At 44.6% G+C, this 22,044-nt stretch overlaps 1 protein-coding gene across 1 annotated transcript in view; it reads right to left on the bottom strand.

Annotated features, from left to right (window-relative positions):
• LOC122815199 (serine/threonine-protein kinase WNK1-like) overlaps positions 1 to 22,044 on the bottom strand; it is a 3,137,204-nt gene that overhangs the window by 1,830,556 nt on the left and 1,284,604 nt on the right. Inside the window, exon 5 of the mRNA XM_044087493.1 lies at positions 14,321 to 14,391. Within this exon, the coding sequence (XP_043943428.1) occupies positions 14,321 to 14,391 (71 nt within the window). The remainder of the gene's footprint in view (positions 1 to 14,320; positions 14,392 to 22,044) is intronic.

Raw genomic sequence — 22,044 nt, 5'->3', positions numbered from 1 at the left:
ATTACTCTCAAATGCCAAGCTCACAATGGACCTGGGGAGGAACCTTGCTGCAGGAGCTGAAACTCCCTAAAGACGGCTTAACCATGGAAGCTGTTCAACTGGGATCAGAGGCCAACAACAGAACCAAACTATCAAGTGCTGACGCTCTTAAAGGAACAAAAGGATCCAAAGACCTCTGATCTGATCCCATACTGTCAGAATTGGTACTGGCAGCTAGGCTCAGCAGCTCAAGACAGCTCCAACTGCGCCAGAGCCGACTAAGTCAGAGAACTTATTGGGGTCAAGGAAGAATATAACCTCCGCTCCGATGCAGGTCTACCCTGGGCCAATGACAGATCCAATGGCTCCAACCAGAGAAGAAAGACTGCAGAATGAGCAATTAACGATTGAGGGGGAGAGCTATTCCTTCTGGAGTCGAAAGTAGTCTGTCCTGGGAGTACCTCAATTGGATCTGGGTCTGAAGGAAATGCCTTGTCACTAACTCTACATCAGCTTCAGTGATGCTCCAAGAGGACCTAGTGAATCACAAGGAAGAAGCAGATGAAGCAGACCCAGATGGATACTGAGGTCCATCTTGTCAAATAGAAGACCAGAGCTTAGGGTTAAACAGGATCTGTTGAAAAACTGGGTAGCATTGTAGAACGATGATCAGATCCAAAATGAGTCGCAGCTCCGAAGGCTTGGTTGTCAGATATAAAGACCTATTTTTTTTTTTAAGTTTTAGATTTGCCTTTGTCCGTTTCTCCATGGGCTTTGTCTGCCTTCTTGCAGAATGAAGAAGAAAGGGAAAAACATCAGCAGCCACAAACTTCCCCAAATCTGATGAGGGCTTTTCTCTTGGGGTAGGCTGTATGAGACCTTCTAGAATGTTTATTTCTCCTCTCAACTATGGCTCTTTGAAGTCTTCAAAAATTGAACATACCACTTTGTAAATGGGAAGGTCCCAAGCAATGTATGCATGTCTGATGCACATCTGAATTTCTTACCTTGTGACAAAGAAACGTTGTGTAAAATCTTATAACCATAGATGCCCCTCTATTCTATGTTGCAGTATTCTGTACATATGGTTTTTCTTCTCTTGCTACCCGAATGTCCGGCCAGTATACAAAAGATTTCAGTCACTGTATGGTGCATGGGATGTCTGACGTGGCTAGCAGTGCGTGGGCCATAAAGGTGATGTCTGCAAGCACTAGACCTCAGAACTGAGCACCCCAGTCGGAACTAGTCCTTAGAAGGTAATGCAAGTCCTGTGTCATCCAAAAGGGAACTGCTGTATAACAGGCAGGGTAGATGGGAGGGAAGGAATACTGCAACATGGAAGAGAAGGACATAGTACAGTTTTGTACCTACCATAAATGTAGATGTTCGAGTGTAGACACTGCTGCAGTAATTACACTTGGGTTATCCTGCCGTCAGGCGGTTCCCCAGCCAGCCTGAGTTCCAAAGTCCTGGTCTGGTGTCGGTTGCTGTCCCCGCCTCCTCCCTGACGTCAGTGCGACGGGGGTATATAAGATGCAGCAGAAGCCATTTTCTTCAGTTTTTCTTGCTCCAGATGTCAGGTGCCCCCAAATAGGTAGGCAATTCAAATTGCTAATAAAAAATACATAAGAAAAGCAAACAACATACTTTCAGCTACCAGCAAATACTCCCCATAGGTAGTAAAAGGTAAAGGAACTAAGTACGTACTAGCCAGTAATAGGGGAAGGAGGGAGGGTAACCTTGACTGCAGCAGTGTCTACACTCTAACATCTACATTTATGGTACGTACAAAACTGTACTATGTTCATCGTGTGACACTGCTGCAGTCATTACACTTGGGTAGAATCCCAAAGCTGAGGTAGGGTGGTTGGTTCTATAAGGCATTAGGGGTGGCTATAAGGCCCTGCATCACTGCAGAGGCGAAGCCAGCTCTGGATTTAGAATACAGAGGCAGATGGTAATGCTTGGTGAAGGTATGCACAGAACTCCATGTTGCTGCTTCCAAAATATCCTTGGTAGGTACTCCTCCGAGGTAGGCAGTTGAAGTGGCTGCTGCCCTGGTGGAGTGAGATCTAATGCTGTTAGGCACAGGTTTTCCATGGTGCGTACAGCAGAAACGTATGCAATGTCCTATCCATTTGGAAATAGTCTGTTTTGAAATAGCTTTTCCCTGTGTTGCTGCAGCATATGCTACCGATAATTGCTCAGATTTTCTGAAAGCTTTGGTTTTGTCCAAGTAGAAGCGTAACTGCCTGTGAATGTCCAATGAATGTAGTAGTCTTTCCCCTTTATTCTGTGGTTTTGTATAAAAAGTAGGCACGTGAATGGTTTGGTTTAGAGACACACTTGAAACCACCTTAGGCATAAATGTAGGGTTAGTTCTTAAGGACACCCTGTCCTGGTGGAAAATGAGGAAAGGTTCCACTGCCATTAGTGCCTGTAATTCTGACACTCTTCTTGCAGAAGTTATTGCCAGGAGCAGAGCAGTTTTCCAAGAAATGTATTTTAATTCTGCCATGCTAGCCGGTTCAAAAGGAGGTAAAGTCCGTTTTTCCAAAACAAAGTTGAGGTCCCAAGTAGGAGTAGGTGCTCTACGGGGCAATCTTATGTTTTTAGCCCCTCTGAGGTACTGTTTTAGCAAAGGATTAGAGAAAATTGGTGGATCCATGTTGTAATGTGCAGAGATGGCAGAGGCGTGGATCTTGATGGATGAAAAGGGGAGGCCTTTGTTCAGCATCTCAGTCAAATATTGCAGTATCTGAGGAATGTTTGGCACAAGAGGATCAAGGCTGTGAGCCTGGTTCCAGGCACAGGATCTCTTCCATTTATCCGAGTAGGCTTTCCTGGTACTAGGTCTTCTGGCCTCCAGAATGACATCCATAACTGCTTTAGAGAGAGGCATTGCTTGCGTGGCTAGGGAATCTTCCATGCAGATAGGTTTAGTGTCTTTAGCTGGCTGTGGAGTAACTGATTACTGTACTGAGACAGATGTGGTATTTGAGGCAAAATCCAGGGTGGTCCTTGTGCTTAGTTTTTTAAGATTGGGTACCAGTGCCGGTGTGGCCAGTCTGGTGCAATTAGGATCATTTTTGGTTCTTCTTGCCTGGCCTTTACGAGTACCTTTGGGAGAAGAGGCAGTGGTGGAAAAGCATATACTTGTAGGTTTGTCCAGCTGAATGAGAGGGCATCCAATTTCCATGTTTGCGGATGGTAACTCCTTGTGCAGAATTTCTTTAACTGGCAATTCATTGGGGAGGCAAACAGATCTATGTCCAGGCTCCACCATTTCTTTGTTATCATTCTGAATATTTGAGGATTCAATTCCCATTCGTGGGGATCGTCTGCCAGTGTGTTTTTCTCTCCTGGCAGGAATTGTGCTTGTAGATGAATTTGATAGTTTATAGCTGTGGTCCACAAGGTCATGGCTTGTCTGCAGAGGGGGTAGGAGTGAGTGCCCCCTTGCTTGTTTATGTACCACAACTGTGGTGTTGTCTGTCTTTAGTAGTAGTTGTCCTGGATGCAACAGGTCCTTGAAAGCTATAAGGGCATTTTGTACAGCTAGCATCTCTTTTTGATTGATGTGCAGATACATTTGTTCTGCGGGCCACTTGCCCTGAATACATTTTCCTGCCATGTGTGCTCCCCCAGGCGTAATCCGATGCATCTGTTGTCAGGGTTTGCCTGGCTGTGGGTTGAGTGAAAGGCTGTCCCTTGTTGAGGTGACAAGCTTCAGCCCACCATCAAAACTCCTGTTGAAAGCAAGGTATTCGTGGTATAACTGTTTCCAAACTTTGACAGTGTTGAGACCATACATTCTTTAGGTACCATTGCAGTTTCCTTATATGCAAGTCTGGCATATGGAATTAGTAGTATGCAAGATGCCATGAAGCCCAAGGCCTGCAGAATTTTTCTTGCAGGGAGTTGGGTCTTTGTTGCCATTAATTGAAAGTATTGTGTCAGTTGTCCTTGCTTGTCTGGCGTGAGAAAAACCATCTGGGCCGTTGTGTTCAAGCTGGCACCCAGGAATATTCTCTCTTGTGAGGGCACTAGTTTTGATTTCTTTTCGTTTACTGTGTACCCCAGACAACTTAACTTTTTTTTTACAAATGCCAGATGCTGTAGAAGAATGTCCTTGCTCTCTGCTTGAATCAGGCAGTCATCCAGGTATGGGTAAATTTGAATTCCTTTCCATCTGCAAAATGCAATTACTGGTGCCAGGCACTTTTTGAAGACCCTGGACACAGTAGATAATCCAAAGGGCAGTGCAGAGAATTGATAGTGCATTGGACCAGCTAAGAACCTGAGGTATCTTCTGCAGTTTTGTCTGATAGGGACATGCAGGTACGCCTCCTTGAGGTCCAAAGTCACAAGCCAAGCTTGCTTGCCCAGCATGGGAAGAAGCTGCTGTAATTTCAACATTTTGAATTTCGGAACATCCAGGTAAGTGTTTAGTGTAGAAAGATCCAGAATGGGCCTCCAGGCTTTGTCTTTTCTGGGAACCAGAAAGAGTCTTGAGTAGAATATCCTTGCCCTTGTTCCTGTGGTGGTACCTTTTGGATAGCTCCCATGTTCATGAGTGCCATAATTTGTTTTTGGGCCTCTGCCCACTGATTTACTGGCAGGTTTGGCATTCCTTTTAATCTTGGCAGAGTGTGAAAGTGGAACCTGTAACCTTTTGAAATGATACTGAGAACCCATTTGTCTTGGGTGATCATATGCCCCCAAAGGGGCTGCCAAGAGTGAGGAGTTTGGCAGCTGGAGTGGGAAGTCATTGGGGCTGTTTTTTATATGGTTGTTGCCTGTCTACCCCTTCTTTCTGGCCTGATGCACCCCATTGTCGAGGCCTGTAAGGACCTTGTGGTTGATCTCTACCTCTTGGCCGTCTGTATCTGCCCCTTTGAGGTCTATCATTAACTGGAAAGGGCCAATTCTTTGTTGGTCAGTTTCTCCTAAATCGAGGAGGCTGAACCTGTAAGAAATCCTTCACTGTTTGCATAGATTTTGCCTTATCCTCCATTTTCTTTAATACCTCTTCTGCCTTAACTCCAAATAAAACATCCTGCTGTAAAGGTGCATCCAGTAATTTAGCTTTAACATGATCTGGTAACGTACGTTCTTTTAACCATGCATGTCTTCTAATGACAGAGCCTGTAACTGCTGCTCTGCATGAGGCCTCTAAAGAATCAAAACCATATTGCAAAGTATGCTTTCCCACTTGTTCAGCGGCATGCAATAAATCCTGCATTTCTTTAAAATTAGGAGAATCTGTATCTGGAAGCATTTTTTGTTTCAACTGAGACATCAAAAATTGCTGATATTTTAGCATGTGAAACTGGCAATTTAAGGCTCTCATTGCTAAGGTTGCAGACGTATATACTTTCTTTCCACATCTGTCTAGTGCTCTGGAATGCCTGTCAGAGGGAACTGGGTTCCTTAACCCCTTTGGGTCCCTGAGAAACAGTTTCAGGATCAACAACAGGGCTTTTATACAGAAATGTGTGTGAGTCAGGCACTCTAATATCTGTCCGGTTTAAGTGGAGGTAAGGAATCAGGATTTAAGCTGGATTCAGTGTACACATCATCCACAATATCTAGCACTGGCGGAATAGCCAGGGGTCTGTGTTGAGGTAATAATAGGAAGTCTCTGAGCCTTTTCTTGGATTCTGAATAATCCTGGCCTTCCCAATGGAAATGCTCCCTCATGGTATGTAAGGATTCCCCAAAGGAGTAGTCCTCAGGCGGAGAGGCTGATGGAATAGATTCCTCAGCATCAGAATCTTCATAAGGGGGTAAAGGATATCCCAGGTCTGAGGATGAATCTGAGGAAATGGACCCCTGGTCGGATGAATCATAATCTGCATCCTGTCTAGGCCTTTTATCGGGGGGGGGGGGGGACCCCTGATCAGAGTGATTAGGTCTTCGGCCATTTTGAGCATTTGTTTCATAGGCATGGAGACCTGTCCTGGAGAATGCTATACTTGTTTCTTAGTTTTTAAAGGAGGCTTTGACTTAGAAGAGGGTTTAATGCTTAGCTGAGTAGGTCTGAAGACACTCTCTGAAGCTGCGGGTAGCTCAGGTACTCCGGATCCCTCTGCAGGATCGGTTTCGGTCTGCTGAAAAACTAGTGCGTTCGAAGGCCCAGCCATCTCCACGTGGGGATCTGAGGTGGCCTGTGGTTCTGCAGAAGCTGTCGTCAGGGGCTGCGAAGGCGCCTCACTGAAAACTGGAGAACCAGTGACTGGTCTAGAAGAGGCTTCGTCATCAGTTTTGGGCCTCGGATGCCTGTCCTTGTCACCAGTCGTCGGAAGTTCCGACGGCATGGTATAATTAAATTTTCTGCCAAAGTAATGTCGGGCAAAATCAAACCGACATTTAATAGTGCGCTTGTTAAACCTAGCACAAAACCGACAACCAGTAACGTCGTGGTCTGGGCCTAGGCATGGGATACAATAAGAATGGAAATCCTTATGAGGTATTTGCTTCCCACAAGAAATACAGTTAACTTTTACTGACATCGGTCTGAGGCAAGAAAAAGTTTCCCCAACGGGGTACTTAGCTTTGTAGAAGACTTCAGTTCTGGATTCGGAATGAAAATCTCAGGAGTAGGCCGACCGGCACTTGCGAACTGCTTTTGCTTCGGGCACTGCACGGCAAGAAAGACTGAAGAAAATGGCGTCGGCTGCATCTTATATACCCCTGTCGCACTGACGTCAGGGAGGAGGCGACAACAACTGATGCCGGACCAAGACTTTGGAACTCAGGCCGGCTGGTGAACCGCATGACAGCAGGATAACCCAAGTGTAATGACTGCAGCAGTGTCACACGATTAACATCTATGGTTATGGTTAGACTTTACACAACTTTTCTCCATCCTTCTATTCACATTTTGCAGTCCTTTTTACATATGGGTGAGTGCCAAAGCTCACTGTGAAGGAGGAGGTGGTGGTCTAGTAGAATTCTCCAGGAATCCATGAAGGATAGCCCTGATGAATCCAGTTCTGGACCTAGAAATCTGGTCTATCTTGTAATGCTTTGTGAAGGTGTGCAGAGAAGACCAAGTAGAAGCTTCAAGGATAATGGAGATGTCCAAGCCCTTGAATAAGGCTCCAGGAGGCCATTGCCCTGGTGGAGTGTGCTTTAACACTCCCTTTGCAAGGACTGCCCATGGTGTTGGTAGCAAAAGGTAATAGCTTTGGCAATCCATGTAGAAATGGCTTGTTTAGATACTGCTTTTCCTAGGGCTCTGGGGTGGAAAGAGATAAACAGTTAATCCACCTGCCTGATCAATCTGGTTTTGTGGAGATACAATCTGAATTGTCTGTGCACATCCAGTGAATGAAATACTGTCTCCCTGTGGATTCGGGAAGGTGGGTAGGTGGATGGCTTGGTTTAAAGAAAGGTCATTAACCACTCTGGGCATGAAGGAAGGATTGGTTTTAAGGTTTACCCTGTCTGTGAGGAATACAAGAAAGAGTGGAATAGACATGAGGCCTTGCAGCTCAGACACTCTTCTAGCTGAGGTCAAGGCCATGAGGACACTCTTCCATGTGGAGGATTTTAAGTAAGCTTTGGATGCTGGCTCAAAAGGGGGTAGTGTTAGCTTCTCTAAAGCACAGTTCAGGTCCCATAGAAGGGGAATGGTCTTCCTTGGTGAACTGAGATGAAGGACCCCCTTAAGGAACGGCTTTGCAGGCAATCTGGAAGTTAAAGGGGGAGGGTCCAGAGAAGGCATGCTGAAATGGCAGACAAATGGGCCTTAATGGAAGAGAATGCTAACCCTGTCTGCAAAAGTTCACACACGTAAAATAATACTAGCGAAGTCTCGCTTTGCAATGGGTCCAACTGCCTTCTGAGACACCATATGGAAAATCTTTTTCACTTGGATAGGCAAGACCTCCTGGTATTGGGTTTATTGGCCTCCTACAGGACAGTGAGCAAGTCCTCATTGTAAAGTGTCTGAAAGGGATCAGATTCCTATCACACACAGAGTGAGGTGAAAAGACTGCCACTGTGGGTGGATTTGGGATCCCCTGTCCTGTGTAAGAAGGTCCACTCTGAGGGGTAACTTGTGGTGATTGTCCTTGGATAATTGTAGGAGGCGGCGAACCAATGTTGTCTTGGCCACTAGGGAGTCATCAGCAAGATTTTTGGTCTGTCCTGCTGAACCTTCAGCAGGACCTTCTGAACAAGATGGAAGGGGGGATGCATAAAGAAGCATCCCCTTCCAAGTAAATGAAAGGGCATATGTTGCCATAGTCTGTGGTTCTGGTAGTGTGGTGCAGAAAGAGGGAAGTTGCCTGTTGATGGCAGAGGCAAACAGGTCTATTTGAGGTGTACCCCATCGGTGGAGCAGGTCCAGAAAGACATCCATATGTAGCATCCATTTGTGGGTCATAGTGATGGACCTGCTGAGGGAGTCTGATTGAGAATTCTGCTGTGAAGGTATATATACCACTTGCAGAGTCAATCCCTGCATGGAGGCCAGGTCCCACACCAGGAGAGCTAGTCTGTAAAGTCAATACGATTTGGTTCCCCCTTGTTTGTTGAGATACCACTGTACATATGGTACTGTCTGTAAAAAGCTTCAAGGGTCACTGCTGCAGTCTGGTTTGGAAGGCCCATAGGGCCAGTAGCAATGCCCTCATTTCTCTTATATCAATGTGCTCTTTTGTGTGGTGCTGGCCACACTCCTTGCACTTTCAGGTGCCCCTGATTCGTTCCCCACCCTAGGTCTGAGGCGAATGTGTACATAATCTGTTTCGGTTGAGAGGGTTGAAGTGGAAGACCTGGGTTGAGCTTCAATTGACTCAACCACCAATCTATCTCCTTGTTTGAGGCAGGACAGGAGAGGCACCCCCTACTCGAGGGGGTGAAAATGCTGCGTCTAAACTGATCTGAGGTACCATTGCAGTTTCCTCATGTGAAGTCTGGCTAAAGGCAACATGGGAATAGTGGAGGTCATGTACCCCAGGAGCCTGAGGTACTGCCTTACAGTCATTTCTTTGGCCTGAAGAACTAGGAGCAAATAATGTCAAACTTTCCACCTTTTGAGGAGGAAGGTAGGCTTTCATGATATTTGTTCTGATCCTGCACCCCAGGAAGACTATGCCTTGTGTGGGTACCACTTGAGATTTTGGGTAATTGATCTGAAACCCCAGGGATTCTACGAGTGCAACGGTTTCTTGTAAGTGTTGCAGGAGGGACTGTTTGCAGTCTGCCTGAATGAGGAGGTCATCCAAATATGGGAATATTTGGATCCCTTTTGTCCTGCAGAAAACAATTACTGGTGCCAGACATTTGGTGAAGACTCTGGGTGCAGTGGAAAGCTCAAAGGGTAGGGCAGAGAACTGAAATGAGAAGAGCACACTGACCTTAGGTACTTCCTGAAGCTGGGCCTTATAGGGATGTGGAGATAGGCATCCTTGATGTCCAAGGGGGCCACAAACCCTTGAGGGAAGAGAAGCAGAAATAGAGGTGGCAAAGTCAGCATCCTGAAGGTGGGTACCTGACGGAAGAGGTTGAGATGTGAGAGGTCTAGAATTGGTCTCCGGGGACAGTCTTTTCTTGGAACTAGGAAAATTCTGGAGTAAAAACCTCTTCCCATAGCAGACTATGGACATGCTGAATGGTACCTTGAGTCATAAGGCTGTCTAGTACTAATTTTAAAAGGTGAAGTTGTTCCTTTGGGGGCTGGGGAATTCCCTCTCTCTGTGGTGGAATTATCCAGGTCATGAAGTACACATTTTCTATTATGGATAGAACCCACTTGTTCCAAGTGATGTCTCCACACTTGGAGACAGTGAGACAGACGGAAGGAGAGAGAGATAGAGGGAGGGGGTGGGGGTTTCAAGGACGGCAGGTAGTTGCACACTACCTGCCCTGTCTTGAAAAGGCAGCCTCTGACTGATAGATGGTGTGGCTCTGGCAGAAGTGGATTGCTTCCTCGAGGTTTTTCTAGGCCTAGCAGAGGAAGCAGGCAGAGTTCTTTCTGATAAACCGAGTTTTAGAAGGAAAGTTCCTCTGAAACTTTGGAATAGGGCATACCAATAGATGTTTTAAATCTTGCATGTCTTTCCCCCTTTTGTTGCAAAGACTTGAATAAGTCTGCCACCTTTTCTCCAAACAGGGCCAAACTGTCCAAAGGAGTATTTACCAGCTTAGCTCTAAAATCATCTGGCAGGGGCTGGAGAAGTAACCAGGAATAGCTTCTTAAGGCAGATGCTGATGCTGCAGACCTTGCTGAGGCCTCAGCAGCATCACAGCTGCACTTGACAGAGTGACTGGTAACCTGAGAAGTCAGGGAAACAAGGGAGGACAGTTGAACTTCGGTTGCTGAGTCTGGGGAATCAGATAGTTCCATGGGAATTTTCTCCAGAAGGGATAAGGCATATTTAGACGTGTGTCTGGTAACTGATTGCTCTGAAGGCAAGAGTAGCAGAAGTGTATACCTTTTTTACCCAAACTCTCCATGGTTTTGTTATCCTTGTCAGCAGGGAAGAGGGTAGAAGAAGGCAGATGTTTTGAAGCCTTGTCATTTCTAACAGAAATGGTGGCTGGGTCTACAGCTAGACACTTAAGAATTTTGCAGTCTCAGGGAATTTACAGAATCTATCTGGTCTGCATGGAGCAGGGGGCTGGCAGTCCAGGTTCAGGGATGCTGCTGAAAATTCAACCTAAAAGGCTGGATCAATGGGAGGAACAGCAGAAGGGGCTGGGGAATCCATCTGGATGAGGTCATAATATCTTTTTTGTACCTCAGTCATCGCCGAAGATTCCCACTTAAAATGTTCCTTCATTTTAGCTATCATTTCCCCAAAGGTTAGATCTTCTGCAGGTGAATCTGGTTCCACAGATTCTTCCTCTGGAGAACTATATCCAAGAGTTGAGAAGTGTAGGAGGGTGATTTCTTCAGAAGAAGAATCAGAGCATTCTTCCTCTTCCATCTGAGAGGGTTCTGTGGCCTGAGACCTAGGGCTCAGGATTTGAGGAGAGATAGTGGAAGTCCCAGGTATAGCAGGATGCAAGGCCATTAAAGGCATTGAATAGGCTTTGAGAGAAAGCCTGTCAATCTGGTGTACTTTCTGTAACAGGGGACACATGCTTCCGCTTCTCCTCCTTTTTGAGGGGCGGCCTAGCAGGCATCTGAACAGGGAAAGGCCTAGGGTCTGTCGACTACAAAGAGACTGAGGGGATCCGACTTGTCCTACCGAAAGTGCAGGTTCCCCCTCAGTGGAGACCGATGTCCTTAGAGCCTCTGTGGATGTACTTTCCGCGCAGGATTCTGCGGCTTCTGAAGAGGTACCTGCTGTATCCGGGGCAGCAGAGCCCATGTGTTCGACCAGGCTGATGTCGGCCACAGGCTTAGTGTCAGACACAGGAGGCATAGCAGACCTTGCAGTCTTGGCCTTCTTTTTTGGCAGCTCGGAAGGCAAGTCGGCAAAGCCCTCGATCTCTAATGCTAGCTGTTTAAGACATTGGTTTTCTACGTATAGATTAAGCGCGTGGAGTCGGCTACATAAAGTTTTTGGAACAAATTCCTGGCAGGCCTTGTAGTCGTGCGACTTACCAAGACAAAAACACAGATCGTGGGCACCTTTGTGAGGTATCTGACAGTTGCACTTACACTTGCCCTTTCTAGATGAAATGAACAAGCATTAGAAAACAATGACTGAAAAGGTGGTTCCCCAATGGGATATTTATCTGAGTTTTTGAAAATCGAAAAGCCGGTAAGGCAGGAACACCTGACCATACCTCTCAACCTCTTAGAGTAAGAAATCTGGACAAAGCCATAAAAAAAGTAGTACAAATAGGACAATTTTTAAATATTGTTCTTACAAGCTTAGAAAGTTGATAGAATAAGGGTATGAAGTCTAAAACTCAAATATCGGTCATTATTTTCTAACTTCAATTTTTAATGATTTGCCACTAATTTGCGAGAAAGCCACAATTTTATGAAAAAAGGACCAAAAATATAAGGCAAAAATCTGGACATTCTGCGAAAATCTGTAGAGTTGAGAGGACTGCACCTGACGTTCGACTGGCGGATGAGAAGTTCTGAGGTCTGGTGCGTGCAGACGTCACCTTTACGGCCCACGCACTGCTAGCCACTTCAGATGTTCCATGCACCATACAGCGACTGAAATCTATTGTATACTGGCCAGACGTTCAGGTAGCAAGGGAGGAAAACCCATATGTACAGAATACTGCAACATGTGAACAGAAGGACATCAAGCTATGTACTTCTTAAGCTGGATGGCTTATCCAACATCTTTACCACAATGAAAACAATAAAGGAGAAAAGAAATAAGAATGAAAAGACTTCTACATAAATATATATCTCCATCCACCATCCTTTTTTTTTTTTTTTCCCATTTTTGCACAGGGGTTCGGGGTGTCACTTAAACAGTGATAATCATCTAGAGCCAAGCTTCACACATTGGATGGCTGCAGAAAGGACACCAAAGTATGACATAGTCTATAAGAAGTGTTATAGTAAAGTAAGAAGTTTTCTATTATTTTTTGGAAAATCCCAAAATGAAATTATGGGAAAAAGACCGACGCAAAGAGAATTTTATTTATTTTGTATTTATTTAACATTTGTTAACCGGGAAAGTCTGACTTGGAATAAAGCCAATTTTCAGCGGAGGCCCGGGGAGAAACGCTCCAGATGCATGTCTTTGTGATGTGGGAGTAAACCAGAGCACCTGGAGGAAACACACACGAACACAGAGAGGACATGCAGACTCCACACAGAAGGCACCCCAGCCGAGAATCGAACTGGAGAACCTCTTGCTGTGAGGCAACAATGATACCGCTGCACCACTGCGCTGTCTGGAAAAATAATGAATAAAAGTTGAAAATGGAGAGGTAAAAAGGTACTTATTTTCTAGTTATCTAATCCTATTTTACCTGAGCACCAAGATCCGTTCAAGGTCTTAAGATAGCAAATGAAATCTGAGGTAGCTTGTTCTTTTCACAGGTATTATGGGTAGGGGTAGAGGCCAGAGCACCAGATCCAAAGCTTGGAAGTGACCGTAGCTGGATCATAAATTGGATCGAAGACCCATCTATTGAGGAACTGATCTTCAGATCGAGAGATTAAATTATGTAGAGATAAAATTACACTTTCTCCAATTCTACCGCTTTCATCTATGGATTTTCACTCTTCTGACACATTCTAAGAACCTGACAAACTTATTATATTCTTTACATTTTCCTAACTTTGAGAGTTTTCCTACACACTTTTTTTATCATTTTTTTCTTTAGTAAAAATAAACCTGCCACATCAGTTTGTTAATTATCAGCACTGTAAAGCAAGGCCACACAAATCATTGACAAGAGTGCATCAAGAAAGAAATCACAATGAATGAAAAACTCTAAGGTCTGTTTATTGCAAGTACACCTATTCATAAAAAATGGAAAAACGTTCATGCACTTCCAAAATATCTCTCTAAATAGCCTTACAGTTAAGCCTTATAGAACAATAAGGTTTATGAAGTCTTACTTACTGCACAGTAAGCCAAAATGTCTGATGAGCTACTCGCAAATGGAAAATTTACTTGTATAAACAATGAACTTGAAAGCAGAAAACTTCAGATGATGTAGGATAAAATTCTTTTAAGCAGGCAAGCTTAGTCAAAGAGGGCAGAGGGAGAGAACCCAGACTATATCCTTGGGCACCCGGGTTCGTGTAGAAAATCTGAATATTAACAGGGAAAGGGATTAGGTTGTGTCTTCCACTCTGAAGAGGGAAGCAGTGTGGATGGCTGTGTAGCTTACACCTTTGGTACAGACTTCATGGCATGAACAGCCAGGGCTTGGCTACACAAGAGTAGTTTAGTTTGCCAGTGTACGTACAAATGCTGAGAATCTGTGCATTGCAAAAATATAAATTTAATTTGGTCCACAACTCAGAAATGCTACATCAACTTTGGTTGGTTTGGCTAACACAAACCAAAGAATGAGCTACACATATAAAACCCGCCAACCTAAAAGGAGGATGAGACCTCCAGCATGCACCTTTCCTCTCACTGCAGCTGAAATGGCTAGCAAAATTGGTGGAAGCCACAAAAGCACAAAAAAAAAAAAACACTTTATAGAGGAACATGCTTGGTAACACTAAAACAGCCTCTCACAATGCATCCAAAAAGACTGGAAAAAATGGCCAGATGATGATGGCAGATAACTACCAAGTTTAATTCCACATGTCATACAACTGCGAGACTTCCTGAAGAAAAAATGTAATTATGTTTAAAGTAAAATGCACCTTCTTTACTGAAAATAAACATTTATAAACTCAGTCCATAACATTAAAATGTATATATAAATTGCATCTATATACCTGTCCACAGATGAAGAGACTTGTCCAACCTGCCCTTGCGTCTGGTCCAGTGTTGCAATTTGTGCAGACACCTATCAAAAGAAAAAAAAAATGACAAGCTGATTTGAAGAATATACAAATACAACTGAGTCATACCTTAGTCAAAATAGCTATTCTATTGATGTTCACCACATGAGGCTTTTAAAAGTTACATTCTTATTACAGCTTACTCTGCAACCATGCGTGAGGAGATAGGATATGGGTCTATGTTCAGCCAATGAAAGGAACTTCCATCTAACGGCTGAACATCTAACCCTATCCATCAAACCTTCACTCAGAGAACGTTCATTTCATCAATGGGGAAGTAACTAGTCAGCCACCATTTCCTCGCCTGCCCTTTTCCCCACTGTAGTAGTCTCAGAGTTGGTATACATAGCTTGGGGGGGGTTGAAATACTGAGGTGGGGTACACAGGGAAGTGGTGGCCAATTAGTTATTTTCCCTGTCCAAATGAATGTTTGCTGAATGAATGGTCAATGGACAGGGTTCAGTATTCAGCGATTGATGGAAGTTCCATTCGATGGCTGAATACAGACCCCTAGGATACTACTCCCATATACTTTCTGTTCACAGGATGGCACTGCTGAGATTAGATCAATCAATAGGTCACAAAGCCTCAGATATGCCTGCTTTAACTTCTTAATGCTCAAATCAAACAGGTTTTAAATAATGCTTTCCAACCAGCTAGCCCTTTCATATGAACAGTATCACGAGTAGCACAGTGGCTAAATGAATAAAATGGGAAGAAATGAAAACTTTCTCATGCTTTAAAGACATTATGCATTATAAATTTTTAGACAAATACTGAGAACAGGGAGTTATATTTTCAGCACACTATGTAGGTTCATAACAGGACTGTCTCAGTATTTCTGCACTAGATTTACAGTACACATATTCGGACCCTACTTCAGATAAAAGATGTACATGTCTTCTTACTCAAAATGATTTTATATAAACAAAAACGTTTAAGATGCAAAAAGAGATTAAGGCATGGTCTCGAGGGGGGGGGGGGGGGGACTCAAGACAGACAAATAGTAATCTCAAAATACAAAAAGTTGACAGTGTTACAGACCTATAATTGTCAGGCTAAATACACATTAATAGCTATGATAGACTGGTCTGACAGCTGGAGCTGCAAAATATCAGTTTTATGACTATTTCTAAACATTATGACAAAAGCACAAAATATACAGATATCCCAAGCAAGCAGTAAATTCACTGTCAACCTCTGCGTGTACCATTCCTGAAATTCAATTGCAATGAAAATTACTTTCAGCATTCACTGAAGTTGCCCTTTTCCTCACTGTTTGCAACCATGAAGTTGGTATATATCATTCTGGTGTGGGGGCTCTCTCCTATACTGGGGGGATGCCCAAAAAAAAAAATCAATGAAAGCTATTTTCAGCAATACTGATTCAAATTAACAACCCTCAGACTGATGAGAAACTGCTTTGCTTAGAGACTATAAAAATCGCGTGGTTCAGCTGCCTATGAGAAGTAGAACACCAGCTAAAGCAACTAATGACACAAATTCTTGTCAAACAAGAAAAAGCAAACTATAAACAAGTTATTACATCTTTCAATGCTCCTGATACTCTCATAGCAAGCAACTCTCAAGACTGCTGTACCTCAGAGATAAATCAATATTCAAAACTATCACATACTGCACATCTCTTTTATACACTCACTTGTAGTTCTGCAATTCTTAGGCTCACACATTCAACAGGCAACCAAACAGCTCAGCATCAGGCCTTCACAGGCTGAGGTAGTGAGAATGCTTAAATAAAAAAAAAAATAGCACGAGAACACACTTTTAATACACAAGAGTTAGTACAGTCTTTACTCATAAACAGAGGAAAGAGAAGTTTTTAGTGTGGCTTGCTGTGAGTTGAGTTTTTTTCTTTATTGAAAGTTTTTTCCTCTCTCGAGCGTTTTTATTGCTTCACAAAAGTCTGGGGAAAATGAAGTTCAAATGAGGACAGATCAATTACATATTAGTACAACAGTGTCTACATATAAAACTGAAACATGGAAATATTATGTATTCAGAATGTCACGTGTAATACGTGGAATAGCTTTTTATCAGAATGGCTGCTCTTCCAATGTTAACATGGAATGTAAATGGCCTTACAGGTAGAAAATAAAATAGGCAGAGTACAGAACTGTATTAAGAAGTGTATGGTACAAATAGCAATGTTACAGGAGACGCACCTGGAGAAAAATATGAATGTGAATGTGGCAAACAAAATAATTTTACTGTTGATATTTCACGGAGCAACAGGGTCAATGAAAAATGGTGAATAGCAACACTGATTGCATCAGGGACCTCAATAGTGACAGAACAGAAAACAGGGCAATAATGACAGACTTGTGTTATTATGTTATTGTTGTCAGGGGAAGATTATGCTAGCATGTATTTATATTCAATTTAAAACTATTACTATGGAGCTTAGGAGAATTTTGGAAGAAATAAGATTTCAGCAGGGAAAATTATTTATGGGTGGGCCTAGAACTTGATATGCATTAGTAAGAAAGAATCACAGGGACACAAAGTATTCAGTATGGAAGATGCAAACGCAGTAGCATGATCTCAGAATTTATATATTATGCCCTAGGGACAGACTGAATAGACAAAAAGTTATGTACTCACCATAACGTTCCATAGTCCATCTCGCCTTTCATTCTTACATATGGGATCCTCGGCTCCGACTCAGCCTATTTACAAGCTGGAAGTCTTCTAGTTGGCTCGTGGCTAGGTAGGTATCCCATGGTGCACCAGTACAATCCCCAGATCTTGTTTGCTGCTAACTAAAACTAATAGACATAAGAACAAAATACAGAAAGAAGCCCATAATAAAAGGTCTCCAGTGAAAGATAACAATATTTTATCTGTCTCCAGGTACTTCCAGGATGGGGGTAGGACAGTGGGTTCATAAGAATGAAGGACGAGATGGACTACAAACATGGAACGTTATGGTGAGTACATAACTTCTTTATGTTCTATAGTCCTATCTCGCCTTCATTCTTACATATGGGACAGCGTCCCTAGCACCTTACTCTTGGATGGCTCAAGGAAAAATACTCCTGAGTACCATGGAACCAAAGGATGCTCTACCCCTGGAGGTTAGATCCAATTTGTAATGAGTAATAAAATGTGTGAGGGGTAGCCCAAGTTGCTGCGGCACAAATACTATCAAGTGGGACCCTGGCCTGAAAGGCTGCAGAGATAGACCGAGATCTAGTACAATGAGCCTTGATTTTGAAAGGTAAAGGTCTACCCTCAGAGGTGTAAATGTAAGCTATACAGCTAGAAATCCAATTTGAGAGGGTCACTTTAGAAACTAGTAAACCTGACCTGGATTCGGAGAAGGAAATAAATAATTGATCTGAATTCCTTCGTCCTGTACAAATAAAAATGTAATTGCCTAAGGACATCCAACTGATGAAACCTGTATTCTGCTGCGTTGGAGTGGTTTAGAAAGAACACTGGAAGTTGTATGGACTGGTTCAAAGTGTTATGGGAACAGACCTTGGGGACAAAGGAAGGATTAGTACGAAGAGATACTCTTTGTGAAAAATCAGATAAGGGGGTTTTACAGATAATGCTTGCAACTCTGACACCCGTCTGGCAGATGCGATAGCCACCAAAAACAAAGTCTTCCAAGACAAAAATTTCAAAGGAGATGAATGAGAAGGCTCAAAGGGTGGGTACGTCAATTTGGATAGCACAACATTTAAATCCCATGAAGCAATAAGTTCTTGAAATGGGGGTCTTAATAAAGTGGCACCTTTGAGGAGGGTTTTGCACAGCCTGTGTGACATCAGATTAGAGTCTTGTATGCCTAGATGAAAATTAGAAATCGCTGCCAATTGAACCCTAATAGTGGCAGCTGCAGATCCCTAGTGGAAAAGCTCAGACAGGAACTCCAAAACCACCAGAGTGGAGGCGGTATAAGGGTCAACATTCTTTTTCTCAGCCAGGATAGAGAACCTCCTTCATTTGCTGGAATACAGTCTCCTAGTGGAGGGTTTATGACAGGATGTTAGTATACGAGTCACAGAGGGTGAGAAGTCGCGAAGCCTGACTAGGGATGGAACTGGAGCAGCCAAGCTGTCAAACTGAGGGTGTGTAAAGTGGGATGAAGCGAGCCTGACGTATGTGTCAAAAGATCTGGTATAGGATCGTTTAGGGGAAGGGGCCCGAGAAAGGGGAACCATACCTGACGAGGCCAGTAAGGAGCAATGAGGATCAGTTTGCTTCCCAGTCGTTTCACTTTCTGAATAACCTTGGGCATGACAGGAAAGGGAGGAAAAGCATAAAGAAGACCCAAGGGCCACTCCTGAACAAGAGCACTTCTGGGTGACTCCCCCAGAGGGGGGATGAGGGAGAAATAGCTGCTGCATTTGGCATTGATCGGGCTGGCAAAGAGATTGCAGCAAGGCTGTCCCCATCTGCAGAAAATCTGCTCCGCTGTTTCCTGTTTCAGAGACCACTCATGAGGCATCAAGATTGCCCGGCTGAGCTTGTCGGCTATCACGTTGATTGTCCCTGGAATGTGCCTTGCCACCAGAAAATGCTGGGAAGATATCTCCCATTTCCAAACTCGAATGGCCTCTCGACAGAGTGGGTATGATCTGGTTCTGTCCTGTTTGTTGATATACCACACTACTGACATGTTGTCTGATTGTATCGCAATCGTCCCCAGAGGCAGAAGGTCGCGAAGTGCTTGCAATGCCAGGAGCACCGCCCTCATCTCTAGAACGTTGATATGCAGATGAGCCTCATGATCCTGCCATGTGTGCCTTGGACAGTCCTGCCTAGATAATGCCACCCCCCCACCCTGTGGGGCATCTGTGGTCACAGTGGCAACAGGTTGGCGAGGAACAAATGAAGTGCCCGTGGTTAACTGATTGGGTAGAGTCCACCAAATGAGGTCCTTCTTGCAAGAGTCTGGTCAGCAGCATGTGATGAGATAATAGTAGGTGCTGAAAGGACCATTTGGACGAAAGCAGCCACTGAAGAATCCTCATGTGTATTCTGGCTAGCAGTACTAGTAAAATGGTGGAAGCCATGGTACCTAGAAGCTGAAGAATAGCTTTGACCTTTTGTAAGGGAAGATGACGTTGAGTTTGAAAAAACAGAGTCTGTGCTCTTTCTAAAGGAAGACGAGCCAACATGTTTACTGTGTCTAACTCTGCGCCTATAAAATTCACAGACATAGAGCAATAAGGCAGATTTTTCCCAATTTAAAGAAATCCCCAACAAAGTTGTAAGGTAGCATCCCTGGTCTGAAGAAGTAGATGCCTGATGGGGGCGGTCAAGAGACAGTCGTCCAGATACGGAAACACCTGGAATCCTCGCTGTCTCAGGTGAGCTGTCACTACTGCCATACACTTTGTGAACACCCTGGGGGCTGAGGTGAGACCAAAGGGCAGAGCACAAAACTGGTAATGACTGGCTCCCAGCTGGAAGTGTAAATGACTCCTCGATGTCCTGTCCATTTTTATGTGGTACTAAGTGTCATAGAGATCTATTGAGCACATCCAATTGTCTTTCCCTAATAATGGGAGTATAGACTGCAGTGTCACCATCCGGAACTTGTCCTTGACTGATTCGTTCAATCTGCTGAGGTCCAAGATGGGCCTCCAGTCCCCTGTACGTTTTGGCACTAAAAAGAATCTGGAGTAAGTTCTTGATCCTATTTGGTCTGCTGGGATGGTTTGGATGACTCTGTTAGCAATTTGTTGACCTCCACAGTTGCCTGATCCCTGTGATAGGGTGGAACATAAGGTAGAAGAGAAAAAAGTATGACATAACCTCTGGTAATAATTCTTTGTACCCATTTGCCTTCAGCGATACCTAGCCAGGCTTCTGGATACAAGGAAATGTGACCCCCGACCGGCTCCAGAGAAGCACAGTCGGGCCCCACATCAGGAGCGCTGGTAAGGCCGGCCCCAAAGTGAATCGTGGCCTCCTTGTTTTTCTGGTCCGCCCCTGCCTCTAGGGCGATGTCTACCATTTCCTCCTCCTCCTCTGAAGGAGGAGTCACCCTGTGCATCTTGGAAAAACCTCTGGGGCTTCATGATCCACATTTTACCACCCCTCTGACTCTTAGGGTATGGTCTGGAGGGTACAGTAAAATGTACTCCCACGGCAGAGTGTGTTTTCCCTTCTTGCTCGCACCAGGTGAGAGTGTCTTTTACCTTGGGTTCAAACAATGAGGAACCGAAGGGGGCATTGGTAAAGGTAGACTTGAACGGTTCCGCAAAATTACACAAACGCATCCAGGAATGACGTCTTAAGGAAATTCCTGAACCCACTGCTCTACTCACTCCATCGGCTGCATAAGAAACAAGCCTAATGGACGAGTTGACAATAGAATTCAAGGTGGACAACTGGGCAGACTCCCTCAGTACATGTACCATGTAGAGTATCTCCTAACTCCTTAAGGAGATCCCTCTGAAGCTTCATGAAGTGTGTAAGGTAGTTCAGCGATCTAAGAGTAAATGCCGCTGAAGAGAACATACGCTTCCCGTATCTTTCCATCATTCGAAACTCATTATTTGGTGGATGAACAGAAGTCTCCGCTAGCGCCTTCTTAGTGGCCGCCGCCACCATTATGGCATCTATGGGAACACCTTTAGATAAAAATTCCTTTTCTCTGGGTGCAGAAAGAAACTTATCTGATCTCCTGGGGACTGGCTCCATGGCATCAGGAGTATACCACACCATCCGACTAACTAGCGCCATCAGTTCGTCTAAAGGTGGAGACACCCAAGAGGCTAAAGGTTGAGACCCAAAAACGTTCAGGTACACTGACTCCTCATCAGAAGGGGTGACATTGGGCCAGCCGCACCTCTGCTTAAGGATTTCCAGGATGTCTGTGAAGGCGACATCATCAGAGGACGACTTGGGGGACCCTTCTGACTCCTCGAGGTCAGTGTCAGAGGTCAGAGACTCATCCTGGGAGTCTACATTCTTCCTCTTACATGTTTTCTTCCATGGGGGTTCCTCAGAAGGATATTCCGGGGAGGTCTCGGAAGTGTGGGGGCCACCAGCTGGTGACTCCTGTGGCTGCGGGTCTCTACTGTCCAAAGAGGGAGTAGGAGCTGAGACAGAAGTAGGTGCCCTGGGAAAGAGTGTCGGTACCCCGGGTAGGAGCTGACTATCGGGACAGCACACTCAATCATCTTGAATGCCGACCTCTCCGGCTCCAAAGACCTCCTTGGCTCCCAAGAGGCTGAGGATGCAATCGGTTCCAGAGCCATTGGCTCCGAGAGACATAGGATCTGAACTCACTCTCGTCGACGCGCCGAGAGGGAGGCTCGGAACCAAAGAGGTTCGGTTCCAGGCGTCCCTGTCGGGGCCGACTGGGGAGCTCCAGCTCCTAGACACCACAGACTGCACAGAGAGCGTTGGAGCAGGACTCTGTTCTGAAACAACCACAGGGGGAGCTGGAACCAATGGTCCCACCAGCAGCACCAAACATTCCGGCTCTGAAAGGCCAGCATGGCTCGGAGGAGGAATCACTGAAGGGGGCATAACAGACTCAAGTGGCTCCGGAACAGACTTGGTCGGAGCAAACAACAATTTCGGTAAGGCAGACTACTTCAAAAGTCTCAGTACTACCCTCTCCACATCTTCTTCTGATAAACTCCTGGAAGACCTGGAGGACAGAGTAGGAG

Source organism: Protopterus annectens, chromosome 11.part0 (assembly GCF_019279795.1).
Source record: "Protopterus annectens isolate FY-2018-M chromosome 11.part0, PAN1.0, whole genome shotgun sequence".
NCBI lineage: Eukaryota > Metazoa > Chordata > Ceratodontiformes > Protopteridae > Protopterus > Protopterus annectens.
The sequence above is the reverse complement of the archived record's forward strand: the minus strand, read 5'-3'. Positions and strand labels throughout refer to the sequence as shown.